Consider the following 23,811-nt stretch of genomic DNA (forward strand, 5'->3'; position numbering starts at 1 on the left):
AGGCCCCGGAGGCCGGCAAAGGTCCCTCCTTTTCTTTCGCAGTACGACGGATTCATAGAATGCTGTCCACAAAGTGTTAGACCAGAGGTTTGTATCCAGCCTATACGGTACCGTTTTCCTTTGTACATAGCAGTAGAAGGACCGGCGCGCCCCCAGGCCATATCGGTGTATGAAATAATAATAATAATAATAATATACATACCAGAACGGGCGAGACTTCTAGGTGTAGAGGTCTAAAGAATGTCAACAAAGAGCAATTGTCAGTAAATCAGCGTACTACGAGTCGGTGCTTAAGGAGGGGACGGGGAGGGAGGTGGTGGTGGTGATGGGGCGAGGGCGGTGGGTGTGAGGGTGGGGATGGGGACGGGGAGGAGGATGGGGAGGAGGGGACGTGGGGTCAAGATGGAGGATGGTGCTGGGGAGGGGGTTGGTGTTGGGGTTTAAGATTGCTTGGTTGGTTGTTTTGGTTTGATTATTTGTTTGTTTGTTTGTAACGGTTAACCTTCTCTCTTCGCTTCTCCTTTACTTTCGCTTTCTTCTTCTGAGGGTTGGTTTTCCTGGGTGCTTTTCTTTACGGTGGTGTGTAGTTCTCCCCAACTTCGAGATTGGGACTGAGATGTCCACTTCCTAACCCTACCCTGGACCGTGTCCGGCTCTGTTTCTTAAACGTTGGTTGGTGTTGACGAGGGGAGCGTAATGGTGTATGAGACGATGAACGTGAGACAAAGTGTGCAGGGCAGGAGCTGGATTACAGTTGAGGTTGGGGCGTTACCAGGAGTTGTGGGAATGTCTCTACTTCCGGGTTAATTACGCTCCTTTCTCTTTCATTCCAACTTAGTTAGTCTATTCTAATAGCTGTGCTACTCAATTCAATATTGATATGACATGACGCTGAGCATCAGCAAAATAATTCTTCGATGTCGATTCCAACCGTTGGACCAGAGCAATATGAGGGTGGGTTTTCTGGTTTCTTGATCAGTCCTTGCTAGTTTGGTTTCCCAGCAATGTTCGGCTGTGTAAGTGCCTCGCCCCCGATTATAAAACAGCACGGCGGCAGCAAACCTGGGGGATCCACGCTCAAAAGCCCGACACCGAGACCAATGACAAGCACGTAGTAAATAATCCAGAGCAATATTCAACTCAGCTGAATTAACTACAACCCACCCAACCCATCCCATCCAGCCAAAACACAAAAAGAAGCCCCTCACGCGGACCCAACCGCAACCCCAACGCAGCCCGTCTTCCAGCCCAGCTGTCAAGGGTTCATCGGGCTCACCCGTATATATACAGCTCAAGTAGATGTGGGATGATAAGTCACGAACGCAAATCAACTCCCGAGCTCTCGCCCAAGTAATACACACCCCTTCTCGTGGCATGTCTGTGCAGAAGAGACAACAGGTTAAAGAAAAAAAAAGTGACCATTCCACCCCAGGTCCCTACCCCGACGCCTTTTCATGCCCCCAGCCAGTCAGTCGACAAAAAAGGAAAGAATATAAGGGATGGGTGTCGATTGAGGACCGTCGTGTATCCAACACGGGCCGGTGCTGTGGGCGAAAAGCGCCACGGGTATCTGTTGCGGGAATACTACGTCCCTCACAGAAGCTGTTGATGTCCGAAGGCTCCCTAAGCCGGATGCGGAAACGTGCGGCCGTGTATATCGAATTCGAAAAACGCAAAACTCCGTGTCCCATTTATCATTATGGTCAGATACAACCGAGGGGCCAGACGTGGCCGCTTTGGTAGCATCCATTAGTCGTAACCAGCGCCGCGTTGCCAAGGGCTAGGGCTGGGATGGGTTAGCGAAGCCGTACTTTAAAATAACCTGACTTTGCTCACCTCGAGTTATTCTGAGCCCGGAATGCTGGCCCGTTGTTGGGCGCGCCGAACGGGCTGGCAGGCCTGTTTTGCGCACCAAATGGACTTGCTGGCCGGTTATGCGCGCCAAAGGGGCTCGCCGGGCGGTTCTGCGCACTGAACGGGCTGGCTGGCCGATCGTTGTACCGCGGAGGGCTCCGAGGAGTGTCGGCAGGGAATAGGGGCATAGCCGGGGAAGCGGGGCTGTGAGGCCGGTTGAAGCCCGCCACCGAGTTGTTCGCCGAGGGCACGCCCAGGTGCTCGGCCTTGTGGCGCATCGAGTCCGACGTGATCGACTCCGCATCGTCGTCGAGATCCAGGCCGTTTTTAAAGCCGGACTTGTCGCCGCGCGCGGTAGCGGCAAGGGCGTCCAGCTCGGTGGTCTGCGTGAGGTGCGTCTGCGACTTCATGAACGAGGTCCTGTCGTCGGCCATAATCTGGTACCGGCCGTCGGGGTTCTCGCGGAAGAAGACGAAGATGGTGCTCACAATGAGCATGAGCAGCAGGATCAAGGCGAAAACGGCGTTCGCGATCCAGAGCACGAGGCCGACAACACCTGTGACGAGAGGCGGCTGGTTGAAGACTTCAGTGAAGATCAGGAGGAAGATGGAGTTGACAAAGTTCATGGCGCAGATGGCGATGTTGAACGAGTTCGTCTTCTTGTCCATCCACGGGCGCAGCACGCTAGCGGCGATCAGGGCGGCGGCTTCGATGAGGATGAAACCGACGGCCTGGACCGTACCCTTGTCCTGCGCGAAAGCGACGAACATGGCCTTGACCAAGGCGTAGCCCAAAACGGGGACGATAAAGTAGTAAGCAGAGGCCCGGAACTGGACGTACAAAAAGCCCCACTTGTTGAGCGCCTGGGGGTCTGAGAACAGGATGTAGGCGGGGTTGTGGTGCATCATGACGGAGCGGCGGGCGATCATGATGACCTTAGACGCAGCCCATCCGAGGGTGACGCCCATGCCAAGCAGGAAGAAGACGGCCAGCACAACCTCGGCGGCGGAATCCTTCTGCGTGAACTCCCAGAGGCAGAGGATGGTCATCTGAGGGAAGCCGATCAGGGTCAGGCGAAACAAGATACCCTTGAGGACCGTGAGCCAGCCGTTGCGGAACTCGAGGAACTTGTCGCCGGGAATCCACTTCTTCTTCGCCGCCACTTCGAGCATGCCCTTGAAAGCTGCCACGGAAGCGCAGGTAATGATGACCAAGAGGCAGAAGAAAATGAGACCTGTCATAAACAGGTTGGTCGACTCGATGCCGGCACGGAAGGCCGCGCGCTGGATGCCGTAGACAATGTAGCTACCAGAGCTGGTCTGGATATTGCCTCGCTTGATCAGCTCGCGCTTCATGATGGCCGACATGGGCTCGGAAATGGTCCGCGGCATCATGGCCAGCGAGCGCTTTGCCAGGCCCATGCCGAACTCGACGGCGCGCTTCTCCACTTGGACCGAGACGGTCGTCAGCGAGTCGAAAATGGTGGAGGGCGTGCCGCCGGTCGCGCGCTGGTACCAGGTGAAAATGTCCTGCATGAAGGAGACATGAATGATGCCCATGCTCCACTGGAAATCCTGGGTCCACGACATGACGATGGGCGGTAGAGGCACTCCGGTGAGGCCCAGCATGGCCTGGGCCTGGAAGTATCCAAAGAGCGAGAGAGCGTTAGCAGCGACGTGGGCAGCGGCATTCTGGTGGCCGAGGCCTGACACGATGGCCGACGAAACCAGGGCTAGGCCGGCAACGATGGCGGTGGCCCACTTCACGCCGAGCAAGTCAACGGTTTTGCCGTTGGAGATGTCGGCCTCGACACAGGCGACACTCTTGCCCGCCTCGGCCCCGTCCGTCATGTTGATGAAGACCTTCACCTTGGCGTCAAGGTCCGGGAAAGTGTAGGCGATCGAGGGGATCTGGCCGAGGGCTTCCTCGCCAACGTTGAGGTTAAAGTTGAGCGGGATCTTGCCGGCGGTCATGGGGCACAGACCGGCGAGGCCAGCGTCGCAGGGGTCGACCTTGCGCTTGATAATTTCGTATCCGTAGGCCGAGATGGAGACATCGAAAATGACGCTGCCCTGAACGGACGAGACGGCGACAATGTCGACGTTTGCCGTGTGGTTGTTCGGCGTGAAAACAACCTTGAACAAGCTAGCCGTGAAGCCCGAGTTTTCCTGGCAGGCGTTTAGGGAGTTGGACTGGAGGATGTACTCGGAGGCCACGGGAGAGGCGAAGGCGGCGAGCGACGCCAGGGCCGCAAGCGGCCTTGACAATGGCCACCGCATTTTTGTGGGTATATCTGAAGGTGTATAGAATCGACAGGTCGTGAAAAATTGTCGTTCCTCGAGACTGTGAAGTCGGCGGCTAAAGAGCCAGATCAATCGATTTCTCGATGTCCGTCAGTAGGGTCGCCGTTGTTCTAGACTCGAGATCGGGGTTGGTTATGGAAGCCAGCAAACGAAGCGCTGGTGGAATGGGCCGAAGTGAAATCGCGACGTCACTGAAGAAGAGCAGAATATGGAAATGTCCTCGGGAGGGAAGGCGGTTCGAGTTTCGGCAGGGGAGTAAAGCGAGGGAAGTCTGCCGACAAGGAAGCGCGTTCAATCCGAAGTCGAGATCCAGGCCGAGTCGTACAACGAAAAAAGATGGTGAGAAGAATCCGTCTAACTAGCACGAGTGACGTGCCAATTTGGTAGTTTGAGAAAGATAATGAAGTCAAAGGAGTGAAAGAATGGACGGCGGGTCGCCTCAGGTGTGTTTGGGTGTCGGGTGACGGGGAAGCGCTGCGTAATGAGAAGACAAAAACAGGGACACACGGGGTTGGGGACTGTCAAGTGGTCAAGAGAGGGCCCGCAAGGGGGTCACTGCCAAGTATCGACAGTTAATGCCGGCTGGGAGATTAGATCGGCAGGATAGCGGGTGACTGGATATGCGCCGTGATGCCTCTCGGATGCCATGCAGATTGGTGGAGATATAAAGTACACTTCTAACACATGGTCTGTGCAGTGGGCCAATCGACCATCATTATTACCCTTCAACCAAGTTTCGGAACCTGATCAAGCGGAGAGAATGGTTCATAGAATCATCCTTTCTCAAACTCCCACAGCCTTCTTGTGCCCATGGGCAAGATATCCAAGCCCTTGGCTGAAGAAATCGAGCCTCTTGGCCGCGAGAACCAGCGTCGCCAAGCAGGGGAAGCTGCGCTGCATGGAAGTTGCTCCCTCCGCATCTTCCGCCCATTCTCCCGTGGGTGAGTGGCTCCTTCCCCTGGAAAACTCAGGGGCGGCGCCTATGCGTGCGGCACTTCTGCAGACGGGAGCCCCGCCCTTGATTGAAGATTCGGGCCAGACCTTGCAGGTTCGCAGGTTCGCAGGTTCGCATTCCTGCTTCAAGATTCCTCTCTCGTACAGAATGAAGCCAAAACCTTTAATTCATCTCAAATTCTCCAGCCTTGACGGAGGTTTACGGACATGACGAATCTATCCAGGCGCAGCGTTTAATTGCGTTCCTCGCTCATTCTGCGGCAGCCCGTGTTTTCAGCAGCGACGAAATACGCGACAAGAAATCGAGACTGCACAGCCTCCTTCCCCTGGGTGCAATGAGACCCTGTCCCCCGCTGCCGAGAAGAGCGGATCTGGGCCCTTTGGTGGGAGGTTCCACAAACTTTTGGCGATCCGAGAAAACGACGACTCGTCGGCGCCGTTGCAGCCGGTTTGGAGTCTGGAGAAAGAACCAAACGATCAACAGCAAGCTGTTGTTTGTTTTGTTGTCCTATCTACGAGGGAGTGGCCGCCAGCCTGTCATCGATTCGCAACGGGCAACGCTGCGCGCGTGCATCCTTTTGTAGCGCATTGCCCAATCACCACTTTACCCCTCCTGCGGGCGCTGCATTGCGCTGCACCTGCCCCGCCGTGGCCATGGTGATGGGAGCAGATGCAGCCAACGATCGGCGATGGCTGACCTCTTCCAACCACATCAAAACTCGTTCGGTGTGTTGATGTTCTCTTTGCTGTGGAAACGGTAGGTTTGCACCAGATTCCCACAGCCGCGGCGATCTGCTTCGGTCCGGAGTGCGTGGCGACTCATTCAATGGCTCTGGAGTCGCACATGCGAAACATCGTTTCGGGGGGTTGCGTTTCCGTTTGTCGCAGCCTTCCATGGGCTATGCGTTTCAAACATGGAAGCCACTTACACAGTTACCACCTAGTTACCTTGTATGCTCCATGGAAGGTATAAGAGCACGCTAAATTCCAGCCAACGCTTTTTCGGTTTAACTCAACTGGCGATCAGTTCGACATCTCTCCCTAGTCAGCTGTGATCTGACACATGCAGCACCTCGGCCCGCGAGATCTGCATTCCAGTTGCAAACTACACTACACACGACATTACAAGTAAACAACGAATTCAGCTGGGCAGTCCCAGCCGTCTCCTTTGTTTGTGGCTATGTCGTCGGAGTGTAATCTCGCGCTCGTCCCATCTCGCGCGTGGCGAGGAGGTAATACGAGCGGCCGAACCACAACGGGCCATCTCACCCGCATCTTAATGATCCTCTGCGGACCGCTAAGCGGACCCTCTGTATAAGCTGTGTAAGCTATACGCGGACATTACTGTAGCGCCACGGCAAATACATTCCGTCCCTGTGTAACTCGATGTCAGATTCTAGCCTAAGGGAGGCCCGCCCGGGGGGGGTCGAAAGGATGTAAACGACCAGGCATGCTCCAGGCTGGGACACACTTGTGGAAATTTCTGCATGCCGCACTTTCAAGTCTTGCCATGATACGAAAGTGAATAGATTTAATCATGAGCTGGAATATTCAGCATCCAAGGTATCATCCCCCCTTCACATGAGACCCCCTACGCCAGTAATGCACTACCAGTCAAACAACCCAAAACTAACCAACAAACCCCACGCCATGCATACACACAGTAAGGTGCCCCGGCTAGGCTCCCAAACAAAACAAATGAAAGTATAAAGATGAAGAAGAAAAAAAAAAACACCTTCCCCAACCAGCCTCACAACCAATTAACCTCGGTCTCCTCCCACGGCTTGGTCGCCCTCGAGTAATCATACCCGACCTTATACCCACTCAACAGCTCCTCCTCATCGACGCCGCAATGGCTCTGGCCATCACGGCCCTGGAACCAGCCCAGACCATACGTCTTGCCGAGCTCCTCGAGGCGGCGCAGCATGTCGGCGTTGGACAGCTTGGGCCGTGCCCACAAAGCCGTACAGCATCTTGCTCTGGTGGATGTAGGCCAGCACGCTGGCGATGGTGTTGGGCTGGCGCGGCAGGAAGACGCGCCCGCGCCGCATGAATACCACGCCCGCCACGACGGCCATGTACACCAGGATGATCACCGCCAGTGCCAGCGATAGCCAGAAGCTCGGCACCGTCTCCTGCCCGGCGTTGATGTCGCCGCCGGGGCCGGGGCCGGCGGTGGCGGCGGCGGCGGCTGTGGTAGGCTTCCCGCCCTTTTCCATGATGTCGAGGAACACACGGCCCTCGACGGTGGCTAGACTAGTCACCAAGACGGTGAGCACCTCGGCGATGACGGTGCCCAGGCCGACGGCGAAGACGAGCCAGTGGCCGTTGAGCAGGCCCTTGATGGCGACCCAGCCAAAGGGCATGGCGGTGTAGTCGAGGCACAGCGTCTTGGGCGGCGCGTGGCGGCGCGAGAGGATATAATAGGGCTCCATGACGCGCACGTCGGTCTCGAGTGCGCCCCAGGACAGCTTGATGAGGACGGCGAGCGCGGTCACGAGCCAGGGGGCGTGGTCGGTGAGCACCGTGGCCGGTGTGAAGAGGATGATCGGGAGGAGGGCGGTGAAGATGAGGATAAAGGCGAGGAAGGGCAGGGCGCCCTGGGGGCGAAGCATTAGGGGCTGCGGGTTGGGCGAGAGGTGGTGGTTTGTGTAGCGGTCGGGTTCCGGGTCATGTGTTCCGTTGGAGCCGTGAGCGGTGGGTAGGGAGTCGTCTGGGGCGAGGGAAGAGTTGCGGAGGACGTAGCGGTGGGATTTGAGCTTGTGGTGGATGTCCTGGTGGGTCGCGACATCCATGTCCTTGAAGTCCATCAGGATATGGGAGACGGTGGCCATGGACGCCAGGCCGGCAATGCCCTTGACGTCGGCGAGTAGGCCGGTGCGGCGGGTCTGCAGCAGGTAGAAGAGGATGCAGCCGAGGAAAGCGATGATAACAAGGGTGGTGGTCAGCAGGCGGGACCAGACGTGGTGCATGAGAATGTGCTTCGGATCATTGGGGAATTGGATACGGGTGTTACGATCCGGTGTCAGGACGATGGAGGCAGCCCCGAGAGTGGGCACCAATGTGTTGGCCAGCAAGCTAGCAATCGAGGAGACAGCGACGGCAAAGTGTCTGTAATGGAGAGCACGCAGCGGGCGAAAGAGGTTGAACTGCGTGAGATAGTCGACGTTGATCGACTCGGCTGCTAGGGCGCCCCCCTCTTTGGAGAGTTGATAGAAAGGCTCGAGACGCATCACCTCGAAGTTGGTGATCTGCCAGAGCACACCGTACGAGACGGCGGTGATCATGGGCAGAAACTTGATGGCAAAGTATTGGGACGTGGGGATCTCCGAAGGGGCCCGGAAGGTGACCAGTGGGTCGTGGGCGGAGGAGCGGTATAGCACCTCGACGGCAACTGCGAGGACGAGCGATAAGACAACCAACAAGATGAGGTACGGCCACCTTAGCGAGAATGGTTTCCAGTTGGGCTGTGGGTAGAAGACGGTAGCCGTGGGCTTCCTAGTCGGGAACGTCGTCTGCTTCATGACGGACGGGACCGGGTCTTCGGTGTTGTGTCCCGATACCAGACTGATGTCGACCTTGGAGTGTGGCGGGGCGTCCTCCATGACAACTTCAATCACTTCACCCCGCTTGTTGGCCTCGCTCTGCCCCAGTCGTTTCAGGGTCTCGGCTCGGCTCACGGGCCTGGCCCTAGAGAAGGTTCGACTGAGCGGCCGTTCGGCCACCGGGCTCGCAGCCAGCAGCGCGGATTCGGTCACGGTCATATCCGTCTTGATACCGAGCCCCAGACCGCCGGTCAGTTTCCCGAGCGCTTCCTGCTGCTGCAGGGCCTTCAGGAAATCTTCATCGGCCTTCGTTGTTGGGCCCAGAGTATGTGTCAGGTCAAACATCGGTACCGAGGTAACCCGTATGCTTGGTTTCTCCGCATCCCCGCCGTCTATGGAGGCAGCCGAGTTGACCAGACCGAGGTCGGCGCCGTCCTCCTCGGGAATTGCTTCATGGTGCTTATGGGCGTGGCTGCGGTCCTGCCTGGAGGGTTGCGACGCGTCTGTCAAAGCTACCGGCGAGTAGCCAATATTGTGAGGGGAGGTCGTCAAGGTGGTCCAGCCAGAAGTTGGGCTGGCATAGGTATAGCCCTCATCTCCCGCCCCCGTTCCCGAAGCAAAGTTGGCGCTGGACGTTTGGAGTGTGGAGAGAGAAGGTCGGTTTTGCAAGGGAGGGTAGGTTCCGTGGCTTTGGAAACTACCAAGGTCCGTGAAGTCAGACACGGTTGATATCCTGCTGAAGGCGCTGGACGAGGTCTCGGAGCGAAGCGGCGGACGTGGCCGTGGCCGCGGTGGGTAGTTGTCCATTTCGAGTTTTATGACATGGTCTCACCAAGTCCGAGACTCAGATGATCACGCGCGGGTATTAGACGCAGAGTGAAGCGACGGATGGCCCGAATGAGCGACACCTTGGAGAAAAGGGAAAATGAGCAAAGACGAAAAGCCGACCCAGCTGTCTGGTGAAACGATCCCAGAATGGCATCCCACAGGGGACAGGGGAGAGCGGGGGCCACAACCGAACCCCTGCAGGTCCCCAGGACCCACGGGGCCCTTAGCTCAGCGACTGGTTTCCGGCGTCCTGCGTGCATGCGGCTGAGAATGCCACTTGAGACGGCGTGTGTTGGCGGGTGGAGTCAGACGACGCGTCAACTCTCGAGACGCATTTGTCGGATAGCCGCCGTAGGGCTGAATGTTGGGTCTCCGGTTCAGCTTTGCCCACAGACCGCATCAACGGAGGGCCAAACCTGCCGGTCCCGAGTTAGCCGGCCGTCCCATTGCTCGGTAGGCTTCGAGAAGACCAGGACGGCACTCCCATGCCTCTTGCCATCATTCGTCGACCGAGGCGAGCTTCCGGTGTTCACAACCTGTCCACAATAGGCCAGGGCACCGAAGCCAAGACAAGCGGGGTTACAGTATCCCGTGCTGACCAGCAGACGCGGGCGGCCAAAGAGCCAGGGACGGGGAGGAAGGAGATCGCCCTATTCGAGCACACCCGTCCCGGCAAGGCGTGGAGCCGAGCCACTACTGGGGTTGGACGAGGCCCTGACGGCCTCATCCACCACTGTATTGCCTCGAGCAATCATTTGTTTTCTGATGCCAAATCAATCGGGAAATTAATCATGATTGAAGCGGCACCATCTTCATGTCAGGACAGGCAGCTGGGCAGCTAGGGTTTAGTGCGGCAAAGCAGTGAGTGGTAAGCAATCGGCGACCTCACTAGAATGAGGCGATTCCATACGGAGGAAATGGTTCTCTTGTCAGTTATTAATAGCTGTGGTTAGGGTTGAGAACCCACCAGCAGGGCTCCACACCGGCGCTTCGGCACCGGTCTTCCCTCCCTGCCCCCCAGCCAGTAAAGCGGCATCCTTCCCGACCCCGCGTCTTCACATCTGCGTTCCGTACCATTGCATCGCTGTGCAACGCAACCCAAAGGTTAAAATAAAATAACCAGCTGCATGCATGTAGCTGAGGTAGGTACCCGGTGGATGTCTGTTGAGGCCTCCGTCAGAAGAGCAGACTGCAACCCAACTTTGTTTAGTGAGATGATTGTGTTTCTCGGTCGATCGAGTGTGGAATAATTACCCAAGTTGGGCAGGTCCAGACGATTGTCCGCCGCACCCCTGCCTACAACGGGAGGATTGATGGTGAGACTCTTGGCTTCCCCGATCTTGAATCTAACGGCGGCGTTTGCATGACTGGGATCGACGACACGAGACAGCCAGTGAACTTGTCCCGTTTTACGAGCAGCGGGCAGGGGATGAAGAGTTCGAGAAGTTGACTTACGCTCTTGGGAGCAACCAGCAAAGGGCTAATTTTGGTCTATCACTTCCAACTTGGAAAACTCCATAGAATGTGACCTAAAATAAAGGCAAAGGTTAAAATAAAACAACAGTTGGAGTAGACTTTTCTTTCTTGATTTGATTTTTCCTCTCTTCCTGTGTGGGGGAGTATATGATGATAATTTAGGGTAGGTTCTCGTGCCTTATGAACTAGGTAGTTGCTGGTCCTAACCGTCACACACTGCGCCGCTTCTCGCTGGAACCCGATCCACTCATCGCTAGAAAAAAACAAAACGAAAAAAAAACCCAAGATGCAGAGATGAATGTGAATATATTATGTTTTGTACTTTGGGAAGCATAAGCCCTCTATTTTGCCAGTCATGCACCCTCTCAACACACGGAATTGATATTAGCCTACTCGCTCTTGCCTTTGTTGGGCGACTCCCTGAAGATCATAAAGAGGGCGTGACCCCTTTCCTTTTGCCTGCTCCCCTCACGCAAAGGCATCTAGATGAAGGGCTCTCACATGGCAGATTTGGATGGATGCGGGATGATGCTGATCTTGATTCATGTTAGAGGTTGATATTTGCCAGAATGCAGTCCGACAATGTGCCACCCAGCACATGGCGTCACGGTGGTTCCCTGTGTTCGTGTTTCTGCTCCTGCTGCTCTTGCTGTTGACGCCTTTGTTCCGTCCTAACTTACAGCTCGGTGACCATTGTGAATTTCTGAATGATCCGTAGAATGACTCAAGCTGGCCGCACATGGGAAACAAAGAATTCCAACTTGCATTCTAAAACCCCGCGAGTATCGAATCTCGAAAACCAACGCGATTTCTGACCGACCACGATAATTCACAAATTTGACAGCGTCTCCAACAAAGTGCAATGAGAAACCACCCAAAATGGTTAATTCGTTAGTGTGGTCACCCGAGGAGGCCAAGTACCTCAAGGCGATATTTCATTGGCAAGAAGCGGAGCCCTCTCTTGAGGAGGAACGAAGACGCCGACAGGCCGAGGAGGACGAGCGGAAGCGACAGGAAGAACGAAAACCGGCGGGCGAGTTCCGAGTGCTCGTGATCGGTGGCCGAGGCACAGGCAAGACGGCTATCCTAACAAGAGTAAGCATTCCAATCCACCGTGCAATCACGGCACCTTGACCGCGACGTGATCCTAACCACCAGTCGATCCAGTTCGGCGAAGGGACCTTTCACGGCGAAACCCTGCCCCCCGACCCTTTCTACGAGGGAGGCTGCCGCCACCCCATCACGCTGGAGATTGAGACACCTGCCCTGCCCACCTCGGCCACAGCTCACGCACTCACCAGCTCGACCACGGCTACAAACCCGACCCCTAGAGGCACTACCATAAAATCCCATCCCCACCCCCACATCAACAGCCCCCAACCCACCCGACTGTATAAACAACCCCCCCATAGCCACAATCACAACCAGCAACAACATCAACAACAACCCCCCAAAACCCACTCCCAAACCTACCTAATCGACGCCCTCGAAATGCCCACCGCCCACTTGCCCAGCAACCCGCTCCTTGCGCAAGCCCTCTCCATCACCGAGGCCGCCGTGCTGGTCTACTCGGTGCGCGACCCGGCCTCGCTGCAGCTGGCGCGCGGCCTGGCCGAGTTTATGCGCGAGCATTTCGCGCCGGCGACTCCGTCTTCCTCTTCTGCTGCTTCCGAGGCGGTGGCTTCGCCGGGTGGTGGTGGTGGTCGTCGTGGGGGTGCTGGGTCGCGTGCTGGGGGTGGTGGGATTGATCGCGGGCGGGCGTATCCGATTGTGTTGGGTGGGGAATAAGCGTGATGGGGGGGAGGGTGAGGGTGAGGATGGTGGAGATGGGGTGGGGGTGGTTAGTCGGGCGGCGGGGGTGCGCGCGGCGCGTGGTATGGGGGTTGGGAACGGTGTTGGTAATGGTGTTGGCAACGGCGGGGTCGATGTGCCGTTTCTGGAGGTGTCGGCCAAGACCGGGGAGGGCATCGACCAGGTGTTTGAGGTGGTCGGGCGCGAGGTGCTGCGGGTGCGGCAGGAGCGGAGGGAGAAGAGGGAGGTGGCCGAGCGGGAGAGGCTCATGTCGGCGGTCGGGTCGGTGCAGACGGCTGGTGGGGAGGGGAGACGGAGGTGGAGGGCGCTGTGGAGGGCGTTGTTTGGGAGAGGGGGGGAGGTGAAGAGATGAGGATCTTGGGGGTGCTGGATGTTAGGCGATGATGTATAAAGTTTAGAGCGGTGGTTTCCCTTCACAGGTTTGGTTGATATAGCCAGGAGAAGGTGGATAGGGGTATCTTCCTTTCAGGCATACAGAACCGTAGGCTACTCACTCGTTCAACATACTCCACTAACTCCATCCCAGATCTGCCCAGTAACTCCACGCTTAAATACAAGGCCACTTGGCCAACTCCTCAAAAAAAGACTTGGCCGGTCCGCATTGCATGTCTGAATAGATCTGCAAAAGCCGTCGTCGAGCTGCAATCGCTCTGCGCTCGCTTCTCCATGGCCTCGGGCAGCCACTCCTGAATCTTTTTGATCCTGTTTAAGTTCTGCCATCCGTTAGCGAGTCGGAGACTAACACCTCACCACCACCGTAGCAACCGCCTTGACTTACCGCCGGATGCGTGCTCATCCACTCTGGCATCTCCTGCCCCGTGGCCCTCTCCATCCGCTCCCAGAATCTCGCCGCCTCCTGCGGGTCGTAGCACGCCTCGGCCATCATCATCAAGCCAATGTAGTCGGCCTCGCTCTCCTGCAGCCTGCTCATGGGGAACCCAAACGCGACATCCAAAAACCGCGACCCAAAGTAGTGCATGATTAACGGGCCCAGCCCAAACGCCCCGCCCAAAACCATCATGGTATACAGCACCACACTCGCCTTAATATCCTGACTCAGCCTCTCCCCATGATGTCCCGCCAAGTTATGCGCAATCTCATGCCCCAAAACCGTCGCCAACCCACTGTCATTCCTCGCCAGCCCCAAAATCCCACTAAACACAAACACCTTGCCCCCCGGCAACACGAACGCGTTCGCCGTGCGCGGATCATCCACCACACAGACCTCCCACTCCTCCCCCTCCATCCCCTCCAGCCCCACCATCCCACTAAACGGCAACAACCTCTCCATCACCCGCCGCACCCTCACCACCCTTCCATCCCACTCCGGCAGCACCCGCACCCCCTGCTGCTCCAGCTGCCACAACAGACGCCGCTGCTCCAGCTCGCCGGCGCGGCGCACCGACGCCGCGCCGTAGGCGTTGAACCGCGTGCGCCCGGACACGGGCACCGTTTCGAGGTGCGCGAAGTAGAAGGCCAGCAGGCCGCCCGCGACGGCGAGGAGGATGGTGTAGGTGGTCGGGGTGTGGAGGGCGCGGAAGCCGCGCCAGTGGATGAGGGGTTTGGCGGCGAGGAGGCGGGCGTCGCGGTAGGCGGGGTCGGTGTAGGGTTGGGGTGAGGGGGTTCGGCGGTGGCGGTTGTCGGGGTGGTAGTTGTAGGTGCGGTGTTGGTGGTGTTGTTGTTGGGGGTGGGGGAGGGCGGTGGGAGTTGGGCGTGTTGGTGGGTGGAATGGTCGGATCGGGGAAGGTCGGGGAGGGAAAGGTTCGACGGTGTGGGGTGGTGGTTGGCTTGAATATGCGCTGTTGAGCGGCATGCATCGAGCGGTAACTTGTAGGCGGCTTGCGATCGGTCGGGGTGGTGGTGGTCGCAATCGTCGCATCGCTGACGGCCCTTGCGCGAGGAAGGGCCGTGGCCGGAGGACCTTTAACATGGTTGGGGGGGGCGGGTCCGATCACAGCAGGTATATGTCTAAAAAGGAAATAATCGAGCTTCCAGCTGGCAGGAAGTAGGAGGCCGTCAGTCGCGGCACATGGGCAACGTTGTGTGAAGTGGAAGCGTTGAAGTTGAAATGGTGGATCTCCGGCGTTCTCGGATAGTTGATGTCATGTCTTTCTGATAGACTTCTAAGTAAGTACAAATACGTAATTACCGGTGGGTCATGTATGGTAAGGTAACAATCAACCGATTGATTGCATGCCGGCTGTGAGCCGACAAGGTGTTTAGGTAGTTCTGTCGATGCCCCAGGAAGTTGTAAGTTTAGTTTCTCTTTCTCGACGCCGTTTATTATGAACTCACGAAGAGATGGTCGGCCTCCGCAAGGTGGTGTCATTGTTCCACCGTTCTCCCCTCCGGGGGGGTCACCCAATTTACAGCTCATCCAGTCTTTGCTAACCCAAGTCAATGACTTAACAACGGCTCTTCATAATACCCTACAGTGGATACAGGCTATAGCGCAGCGTGTTCCTGTTGAACCACTTTCATCAAGTTTATGGGGGATTATGCCTGTGTTGCCTGCTGCACCTCCAGTCGGATCGTCCCATCCTTCGGGTCCATCGGGTGGCCGTCCAAACCGTGTAAGCAGATCTTTTATCGTGGGTTTAGTGAGAACACTGACTGAGACTGAGGGATTTGGGGATTAGTAGCATTTTCTTATGCCAGCGAACTGAGCGCTATTAGGTTATACCCAATACTATTATGAGGCTTTGGGAACAGCGTCAGTTAGGTATTTGGCCGTGACGATATTCAAGTGGAGAAAAGCGTTCCATGCCGTGTGGGATGAAAAGTGGCTCTGCCAAGAGCATTGGGGTTATCGAGGGCGAGCACCCACAGATCGGCGGTCGCTGCGGGCCCTTGCAGCGCCCACGAGCTCTGAAATCATGATCGACAGACCATCCGCACATGTGCTAACTTTGTTGTAACGACACTCGAAGGTCCGAAAGTTCATTTAGGTATTGGAGAGAATATATCTTTTCACTTCCACATCTCCCTTTTAACTATCTCATATGTCTCAGAAATTGTGGTGTAAACTCAGGAGAAACTTGGCGTGTACCCTAACCCTAAATTCCTAACGACGGGAGTTGCGGGAGCAATAAGCTGACCTCTTTACGGGTGACCATGTACCTGAGAAACGAACAAGACAAAAAACATCGATCAAGGCATCATGTCACCTTCACACTCAGTCAGCCCTCAAATCCAAATAAGTAGCGTCCCAGGGGGGCATAATTCCATCATCAACATATACGTGCTCGTTATCCAAAGCTAATAGTCTAAGGCACAACATCCTCCTGTCCCTCTATGTCACCAAGCAATACATTAAGCCTCTGAACATTTCCTCCTTAGAATAGTAAACCCTTTTCCCCCGCTATAACAAAACAAACAAACAAACAAACAAACAATCCCCCCTTGCGCTTACAGCACCATCACAGCAACGGCACCGACAGCCATCAGCAGACCGCTGACAAGGACGCGACCCGCGCCGGCCGTCTCAATAGGCGGCTTGATCGCGGTCTGCGAGGCATTGGCGGTGGGCAGGGTGGTGACGATCTCGATGGGCGGCGGTACCACGCCACCGGTGGGCTCGACCACCTCCGAGACAGCGGAGCTGGGCACGCCCGAGGGGGTGTCCTCGCCCTCGTTGTTGTCGTCCTCGCCCTCGTCGTCGCCACCCTCGCCGGTCGGCCGGGGCAGGACAACGGTGGTCGTCTTCGAGATGGTGGTAAGAGTGCGGATGGTGGTAACGACCTCACTGACGCTAGAGCTGGGGCTGGGGTTGGAGCCGGTAGGCTTGTCGGTGGGGTTGGGGTTGGGCCCGGTGGGCTTGTCGGTGGGCTCGTCCGTTTCAACGTCCGTCACGGGGCAGACGGTGGTGGAAACGGCGATGGTCTCGGTCACGACGCGGCCGGGGCACTCGGTCACGGTAGGCTCGCAGGACGTGATGGTGTAGGTAGTGGTCGTGTAGATGGTCGAGGTGGTGAGTCTCTCCGAGGAGGTGACTGTCACATCAGGAACCGAGTTGGTGGGCTCGGCAGTCGCCGACTCGGTGACATCGTCCGAGCATTCGCTCTCCGTCTCAGTCGCCGTCGCCGCGGTGCTGGTCACCTCGGGCAGCTCGGTGCTAGTTACCTCGGGCAACTCAGTGCTGGTGGTAATGTCATCCGAGCATTCACTCTCGGTCTCGGTAGCAGTCGCCGTCGCCGCAGTGCTGGTCACCTCGGGAACCTCGGTGGTAGAGGTGGTAATGTCATCCGAGCACTCACTCTCAGTCTCGGTGGCAGTCTCAGTGGCCGTCTCGCTGGCCTCCTCGGTCGAGGAAGTCGGGGTCACAGTCTCGGCCGCCGTCTCCGAGGTGATGGTAGTGGTCGGCTCCTCCTCGGGCACAGAGCTGGTCTCGGCAGTCGAGGTGCTGGACGACGACTCGACGGTCGAAGTCTCGGCAACCGAAGTCGAAGTGGTCGAAGTGCTAGTGCTAGTGCTAGTGCTGGTTGAGGTGCTGGTGCTGGTCGAAGTGCTAGTCGAAGTGCTGGTTGAGGTGCTCGTGGTCGAGGTCGAGCTCGGGGTCGGCTTCACCGTCTCAAGCTGGTAGACGTTGATGCCGCGAACCTGCCAGTACGTCTTCTCGAACGCCTTGGGGTTCCACTGCACATACTGGTAGCACTCATCAACCTCGGTCTTCTTCTTGCAGGTCTCGCCCCAGAGGCCGCCCGCAGCATCACCACAGAGGTTGATGTTCAACACCATGCGCATGTTGCGGAAGGCCTTGGTGACGTCGCAGTTGTTGCCTCCGGCCGCGAACTTGGGCTTGCCCCACTTGGTCGGGTCGGGTTTGCCGCTCGTCACGTCCGCGGGGGCGCCCCCGGAAGGCCAGGACCAGACCTTGATGCCATCATCCGCCCACTCGGTGGCGTCTAGACAGTGTCAGTGACTCGGAATGCGGATTTCATCGCTGCTAAGGGCTATTACTCACAGACACCGCCATTCTCATTGCCGAAGGAGCCGTTGGGCTCCTCGACCGCACAGCCCGTGTTGCCCGGTTGACCCGGAGCTTTGTTCCAGCAGTTCTTGTAGATCATGCTGGCCGTGAAGTCACCCGGGCTGATGGTGCACGAGCCGACCAACTGAGGGTCGTCGGTGTGGAGCACAACCTTGTTGCGCTCGTTCAAGTTCCAGCCCTCGTAGATGTCCACCTCACCGTCCCGGGGCCACTCGGGACCGACCATCCAGAAAGCAGGCCAAGCACCACAGGCTTGCTTGGGGAAGTGGGAGAAATCGGCAATGAACAGACCCGAGTTGTACGTGTTGACACTCTCGAGTCTGACACTGCTCCGGCCGTCTTGGTCGGTCCCGGTGGAGTCGACCTTGATGGTGACTTCATCCTTGGTGCTCTTGATCAGACCAAGGCTGGTGGCATCTGCCTTGTTCCTGTACTTGACGAACCCCTGGTTGGGGTCGCGGTCGCTGAAGAAGGCGAACTTGTCAAAGAAGTTGGAGGGGTTGTAGGACTCCTTGAGTTGATAGGCCTCGAGGGCAAGGGTGCTCGAGGCACAGGCCAGGGCAGCAGCGCCCAGCCGGACGACAGTAGGAGCCATCGGGAAGTTTTACGTGATTAACACGAAAGAGTGACAGTGGTCCGAGAGATAGGTTGAACGAGTGAGTAGTCGACGTACGATACGTCAGAGGACGAGCAAAAACAATGCTCTAGTCTAGTCTCGCTAGGGAGGCAGCTTGAGGGACTTGGCTGGAGAAGCATCAGGCTCAAGAGAGAGAAGCGCCGGCATGTTGGCGGTGGCATCGGAAGCCTTTTAGGGAGCCAGCCGAGCCCCGGGCACGGCGGGAAGGGGGGAGGGGCCGCGTCGCTGTGCCCACGGCTCCCCACCGCAACTGCAACCCCGTGGCTCAGGTCGTCAAGGCGAGCCCATCACCAAAAAGGAGCCGATGTCCGGTTCGGGCGCCAATGGTCAGGCCCACGTTCAGGGTTTGGACGTGTTGGCGGTTCCAAGGCCCAGATTCGTATCGATCCTTGGCACACTTGGATACGCCTTGGGGGCGCTTGAGAAAGAGGATCAGGAACCAACCATCTCTCATTGGTCGTGAAATGCAGGAACGGCCGCATGAAAAAGCATGGGACGTGTGCCCCCAGGCAGTGGTGTTGGTTCCGGGCTCCATCAGCATGCCCAATATTGACCCACACATTCCAAGTTGGTCTCGCGAAGGCGACAGACAATTCACACATCGCGCTCATTACCCAACCCGATCCATCCCGGGGTTCCTGCCCTCCTCCGTCTCCTCATCCTCCTCGAGAAGTCCTGGAGCCCACCCCAGACCATCCCGGAAGACGGACTCGAGGGAAACATTTGCCGCCGCCTAGCCTGAGAGGTGTTCATCCATTCGTTGCGATAGGTTCACAGAGATCGTGTGTGGAGCGGGCCGTTGGATGTCGGAGACTTGTCAGTGGAGTGAAAAGTGAACGAAAGCGAACGAAAGGCCCGATGACAGGCCAGAGAGGGCCCATCCGCGCGAGCCGAGACTCTCGAAACGGGGTGTGGAGCCATTGAGAGAGTCCAGATGCAGGAACAAAAAGCAGCGCCACCCTTGGATGGTGGGTACCAGTCAAAGCGAGCGGGGACCTCGTCCCAACTTGTGCCTGGTCGCGCCACCGTTCTTCTCAGGTTAGGATGATTGATTGGATAGGATGGAATAGGAGAGAAAGATGGTTGGATTCAGGGTCCTCCATTTCTCGAATTTTCCCGGGATCTGAACTTGAACCAAGCATTAAGATCCCGTTGTTATGAGAGTCGATCGTCTCCTCTTCCAGCGCAAACCAAGGCTGAAAAACGTGGGGGAACTTAAAATACATCTCTGGTAGCCTGGCCCGTCGATCATTAAGCCACAAACCCGGAATTGAGGAACGAGATGAGATATCGGGCCAGGGATCATTACGAAGTGTCCCCATAAGCGATTGTTTCCTTCCAATTCTGTGCATCCTCACCTGCAGCTTCTTTTCACTGACGAGCCGGGGTGGCTCCGGGGAAATGCGATAACTCGGATTCGGACAGGTTGACAGCTTCTTCCCCTGAAAACCTCGCGCCACACCTTTTCCTCTCCCGCCGCTTCGCTTCCATCTCTCTTGTCAGGCCCCTTCCATCTCGGTGTCGTTTCCCCTGCTCAGTTCATGGCGCGGCACAAGAACTGTGCATAAGCATCCCACACAGAAAAGTCACCGGTTTGACACCGATTTCTCATTTCTCAGAGACCGGCGCAGCAATGTGGCACCTACGGCACGGCATCCCGTTGACCAACCTGAGAAGCAGAAATTATTTCCGTCCTGCCGGTGTCTGCGGACTTCCCAGTTATTGATTGCCTTCAAATCAGTTTGCATTCATTTCCCTCAGCTAATGACAAACTCGCTTCTCTTGAGTCGCCTCTTTTCCGTGGCCGCCTTTTGCTGCCGCTTCCAGACACACCAGCCCACAACCAGCGCTCCCACCACCGCAGGCACCCCGACGGCCACACCGAGTCCAATAGCTGCCGCCTTGCTAATGACCGGACCGTCGTCGCTCGGGGGATCTGCTGGTGCCGTGGGCTATGAAAGCCAGGCGTGTTAGCCCAACAAGCTCCGAGGCTACCGAGACGATGTTGACTTACCTCGTCTGTTGGCCCATCCGTCTGCGCCGCATTCCCAGAATCGATGCTGAAAAATGGCGACTTGGCCAGCAAGGGCACATCAGCCCCAGTCCAGGTCATCGGCCTCAGCTCGAGCTGGTAGAGTCCCCTGGGAACCCAACGAAGCGGGTATGGCGCCCCCGCCCATAAGTATGAAGTTCCACTGGCGCCAGCTACTTTCATGGTTAGTGAATTCAGCCTTCCGTTGGGGGTAGTTCCCCCTTCAGGTTCATCTCAAGGCCACGACATGGATCAACCCTGTCCAGCCTTGTAGAAGAAAGTCATGTGAGGAGGGGCGGTATACTTGTGATATTGAACCGATATGCTTTCGCGCTGAAACCGTCACCATTCTTATCAATCACCTGCGCCGTGATGCGCAAAGGGTAGTGTTGCGGTTCCACGGCGTCCCAGGTCAGCGCCACGCTCGACCCGCTCGTGATGCCGTCAAACGCGTTGGTGAAGCCTGCGATGGACCGTGCTACCAAGAAAACCACAACCGCCAGAAAATGGCTGAGCATACTCCTCCCAAAGCCCATGGTCGTGTCCGTAGCTAGTTGAGGGTCACTAGCAAGCCGGGCGACAGCGCATGTTGCCGCCCAGGCGGCGGATCAAGTCGCTTCGAGAGACCCGCGTGTTTCCCCTGGGAAGTGGGTATGTATGTACAAGATGCACAAGTCGATGTGGTTGCACTAATTGTAGCAAGCTGACGATTCGGGTATCATCCAAACGCGGCGGTCTAGACCTACCAATCGACCTTCAACGTGTTCAATTGCTGCACAAAAAGAAAGAAGAAGGAGAATGGCATCTACGGCCCGGTGGTTTGCGATGACACCTTGCTCTTGTCATCGGGAGATGGCGAAAACGATCTGGGTTTTGCCAGTATCTGTGCAGCATTTTCCCCCGGATCCTTAGCTACCACGTGGAATGTGGAGGCAAATTCAGTGCCGAAAGCCATCCACCGATTGTTCCGCCCAAAGGAAACCCGCCCTCATATTAAAAATGGCGGCCTGTAGGGATGGGGTTATCAGGGTAAATTGGCCCATTTATCCAGTTGCCCTTTTGGTCTTCGGAACCTCGCAGTGGCATCCGCCTTTGAAGAACTCTCGACATCGGATTAAAACCCGGCGGATCGGTTGCCTCACGCCCGGCGATGGGTACGGGTGCGGACGTGGTCCCGGAAAATACAGTTGTCGGCTTTGCCAGGGCCAGGGATGGATGGATGCCAGTTGATCCGGGTTGTGGAGAAGCCGAGGATGACGATCACCCCGGTAGACACGGGACGGGGACACGGCGGTGCGTTGCGGGGCCGGCGAGTTTCGTAGGTATGTATGTATGTACATACATACATAGATGAAAGAGAGAAAGGCTCACGCGCCTTTTTAAAGTCTTCCACTCACCGAGTCCAACCGCTGACGGCATCCTGCTGACACGCAGCAGGCCAAAACGCAGCCAGGTCTTGATGTCCAATAAGTCCTCCTCACATCAGCGGTGCCAAGCCACCTCGAGCATGACTTCGCAGCGTCTTCTCTGGATCGACCTCTCACGGGAGAGTCTCTTGACCCAAACGATGCGACTGCATACAGGGAGAGCCACACAGCTGACTCTCAAATGGTCCGCTTGCCAGTCTTTGAACAAGAATCGCGTCCTCTAGTGGAGAGATGGGTAAGACGGCTGATTCAGCAACCAGCGCCCCCAACATCATGTTGTCATCGAGCAGGCATTGAATCGACAGCGACGATCCCATTCCGTCCCGCGAGTGCAGGCCGCCTGCTTAAAAAAGGGGCTGACACCCTCACCTTACGGCATCTTGCTGCAGCCCTATCACCCAACTCCCACCCACCCATCACAGTGTCATCCAGGCACCGAAATTCAGACCATGCTCCCCTCAGCCACCATTCGCTCAACAAGCCGAGTTCCCTCCGGGCTGCGGCGGGACGGAAAGCGAGCAACTGATTTCGTACAGACCCCCCGGGTGGTCTGCCGGAGGAAATCTGACGCTCGGGATACCCCTTTTGTGGAGTGGCCGCTTCCGACCTCGCGGTTGACGCCGGCTGCCGATGCACCGAGCTCGTGACTGTGTTGGAGGGACTCAATGATCGTCTCTCGTGAGTCCCTAGCTTACATGCATCATATCATATCCATCCAAACCAGGCTCGTCAAACTGACCATTGCTAGAATCCGTAACTTAGATCCACCCCTCCTGTATAGAGACACTGGGGTGGCAATCAGCCTCTATACTATCGACATGCTGCGGGCCCGGCCGGGACAAACTCAAGTCACTGGTCGCACCCCGAACCCTCTGCCCGAACCATCGGTCCCTGACGACCGGCACGAAAGCACACACCACCACCGGCAGTTGGCATATTAGCCCAAGCTTTCTTGTTTCTTTCAAAGCAACTACACAACTCCTTCATAACTTGGGGCATACTTCCCTACTTGTTCCCACTGGGGTCCGTCTTATTTACCACGACAACCGCCGGCAGCATGGGGATTACACCTGTCCCGCGTCCTTGTTTGACGCTAGGGCTGAAGAACTGGGCGATATATATTTATGGTGGACGAAGGCCCTCGAGATTGCTCAGACGGAATATTGGGTAGTGGTATGAACTTACGGCAATGAATAAAATGAATCATGCAATTTTGCCGCGCTTCTCATTTGGTCTCTGGGGAGCCCCTTTTTGTTTGAACAACAGTGACTTGGCTGCGCCGTCCCGTGAGACCAGCTTTGCTTCCTTTCTCAATTTGCTAGTTATCAGAGGACCACCAGGGGCCACGTCTCTCTACCTCCTCGTGTTTCTGCCTCATCTTTTACCGTGACCGTCCCGAGTTGCAATCTCATGCGGCGTTGCCAATTCCTTATCGAGTGCGAGGACAACCCACGCACAGGGAGGCCTCGCTCGGAACAGAGCTTTGCCGACCCCCGGTACCCAAGTCCACAAGTGCTGCGTCAACTTAAATGAGAACTCGCCAAACTCATCGCACCAGAGCATACAGTGCCCATTGTACAATGCTCATCTTTGATAGAGGGATAGCTGACTTCTTGGTTGTTGTTCATGGGCATGGCTGCGAAAACCCCCTTATCGGCTTAGACATTCGGAAACAACTCGTTGAAGAGACTACGGCACATACGAATATTCCCTTTGCATGGTGCTTCTCATTTATATTTAGCCAGCATCTAGAATAGGGTGTGAGACACAGATGTAATACCATGTTGGATTATCCGCTTTCGGTTCACTTAATATCTATGAACGTCAATTTCATATGTCGACCATGATAGACAGATTTCAACCCATCTGTCATTGATCTCAAGTGTGCTGAGCGGCGTTGGATATTTACCTCCCTAGGTACTGTTTACAAAGGGGGTTGATGCGGTGCCGGGG

General features: G+C 56.6%; 8 protein-coding genes across 8 annotated transcripts; 3 read left to right on the forward strand and 5 right to left on the reverse strand.

Annotated features, from left to right (window-relative positions):
- Nucleotides 1-885: 885 nt before the first annotated feature.
- Nucleotides 886-1,299, forward strand: CHGG_00642 (uncharacterized protein; the record flags this gene model as incomplete). The annotated part of the gene is made up of 3 exons (XM_001219862.1): nt 886-954; nt 1,058-1,114; nt 1,183-1,299. 3 exons carry the CDS (start codon nt 886-888, stop codon nt 1,297-1,299), a joined length of 243 nt encoding a protein of 80 aa, XP_001219863.1.
- A 533-nt stretch (nt 1,300-1,832) lies between these two features.
- On the reverse strand, nt 1,833-4,133 carry CHGG_00643 (uncharacterized protein; the record flags this gene model as incomplete). The annotated part of the gene is made up of 1 exon (XM_001219863.1): nt 1,833-4,133. One exon carries the CDS (start codon nt 4,131-4,133, stop codon nt 1,833-1,835), a length of 2,301 nt encoding a protein of 766 aa, XP_001219864.1.
- Nucleotides 4,134-4,967: 834 nt separating this feature from the next.
- On the forward strand, nt 4,968-5,772 carry CHGG_00644 (uncharacterized protein; the record flags this gene model as incomplete). The annotated part of the gene is made up of 2 exons (XM_001219864.1): nt 4,968-5,094; nt 5,336-5,772. The coding sequence occupies 2 exons, from the start codon at nt 4,968-4,970 to the stop codon at nt 5,770-5,772; spliced, it is 564 nt and encodes a 187-aa protein (XP_001219865.1).
- Nucleotides 5,773-6,976: 1,204 nt separating this feature from the next.
- Nucleotides 6,977-9,463, reverse strand: CHGG_00645 (uncharacterized protein; the record flags this gene model as incomplete). The annotated part of the gene is made up of 1 exon (XM_001219865.1): nt 6,977-9,463. One exon carries the CDS (start codon nt 9,461-9,463, stop codon nt 6,977-6,979), a length of 2,487 nt encoding a protein of 828 aa, XP_001219866.1.
- Nucleotides 9,464-11,839: 2,376 nt separating this feature from the next.
- On the forward strand, nt 11,840-12,748 carry CHGG_00646 (uncharacterized protein; the record flags this gene model as incomplete). The annotated part of the gene is made up of 2 exons (XM_001219866.1): nt 11,840-12,055; nt 12,119-12,748. 2 exons carry the CDS (start codon nt 11,840-11,842, stop codon nt 12,746-12,748), a joined length of 846 nt encoding a protein of 281 aa, XP_001219867.1.
- Nucleotides 12,749-13,347: 599 nt separating this feature from the next.
- CHGG_00647 (uncharacterized protein) lies at nt 13,348-14,702 on the reverse strand (the record flags this gene model as incomplete). Its single annotated transcript, XM_001219867.1, has 2 exons — nt 13,348-13,464; nt 13,551-14,702. The coding sequence occupies 2 exons, from the start codon at nt 14,700-14,702 to the stop codon at nt 13,348-13,350; spliced, it is 1,269 nt and encodes a 422-aa protein (XP_001219868.1).
- Nucleotides 14,703-16,180: 1,478 nt separating this feature from the next.
- On the reverse strand, nt 16,181-18,357 carry CHGG_00648 (uncharacterized protein; the record flags this gene model as incomplete). The annotated part of the gene is made up of 2 exons (XM_001219868.1): nt 16,181-17,676; nt 17,736-18,357. The coding sequence occupies 2 exons, from the start codon at nt 18,355-18,357 to the stop codon at nt 16,181-16,183; spliced, it is 2,118 nt and encodes a 705-aa protein (XP_001219869.1).
- Nucleotides 18,358-20,156: 1,799 nt separating this feature from the next.
- On the reverse strand, nt 20,157-20,967 carry CHGG_00649 (uncharacterized protein; the record flags this gene model as incomplete). The annotated part of the gene is made up of 3 exons (XM_001219869.1): nt 20,157-20,351; nt 20,414-20,604; nt 20,736-20,967. The coding sequence occupies 3 exons, from the start codon at nt 20,965-20,967 to the stop codon at nt 20,157-20,159; spliced, it is 618 nt and encodes a 205-aa protein (XP_001219870.1).
- Nucleotides 20,968-23,811: the final 2,844 nt, after the last annotated feature.

The sequence above is a fragment of the Chaetomium globosum genome, genomic scaffold (assembly GCF_000143365.1).
Source record: "Chaetomium globosum CBS 148.51 scaffold_1 genomic scaffold, whole genome shotgun sequence".
In the NCBI taxonomy this organism is placed as follows: Eukaryota; Fungi; Ascomycota; class Sordariomycetes; order Sordariales; family Chaetomiaceae; genus Chaetomium; species Chaetomium globosum.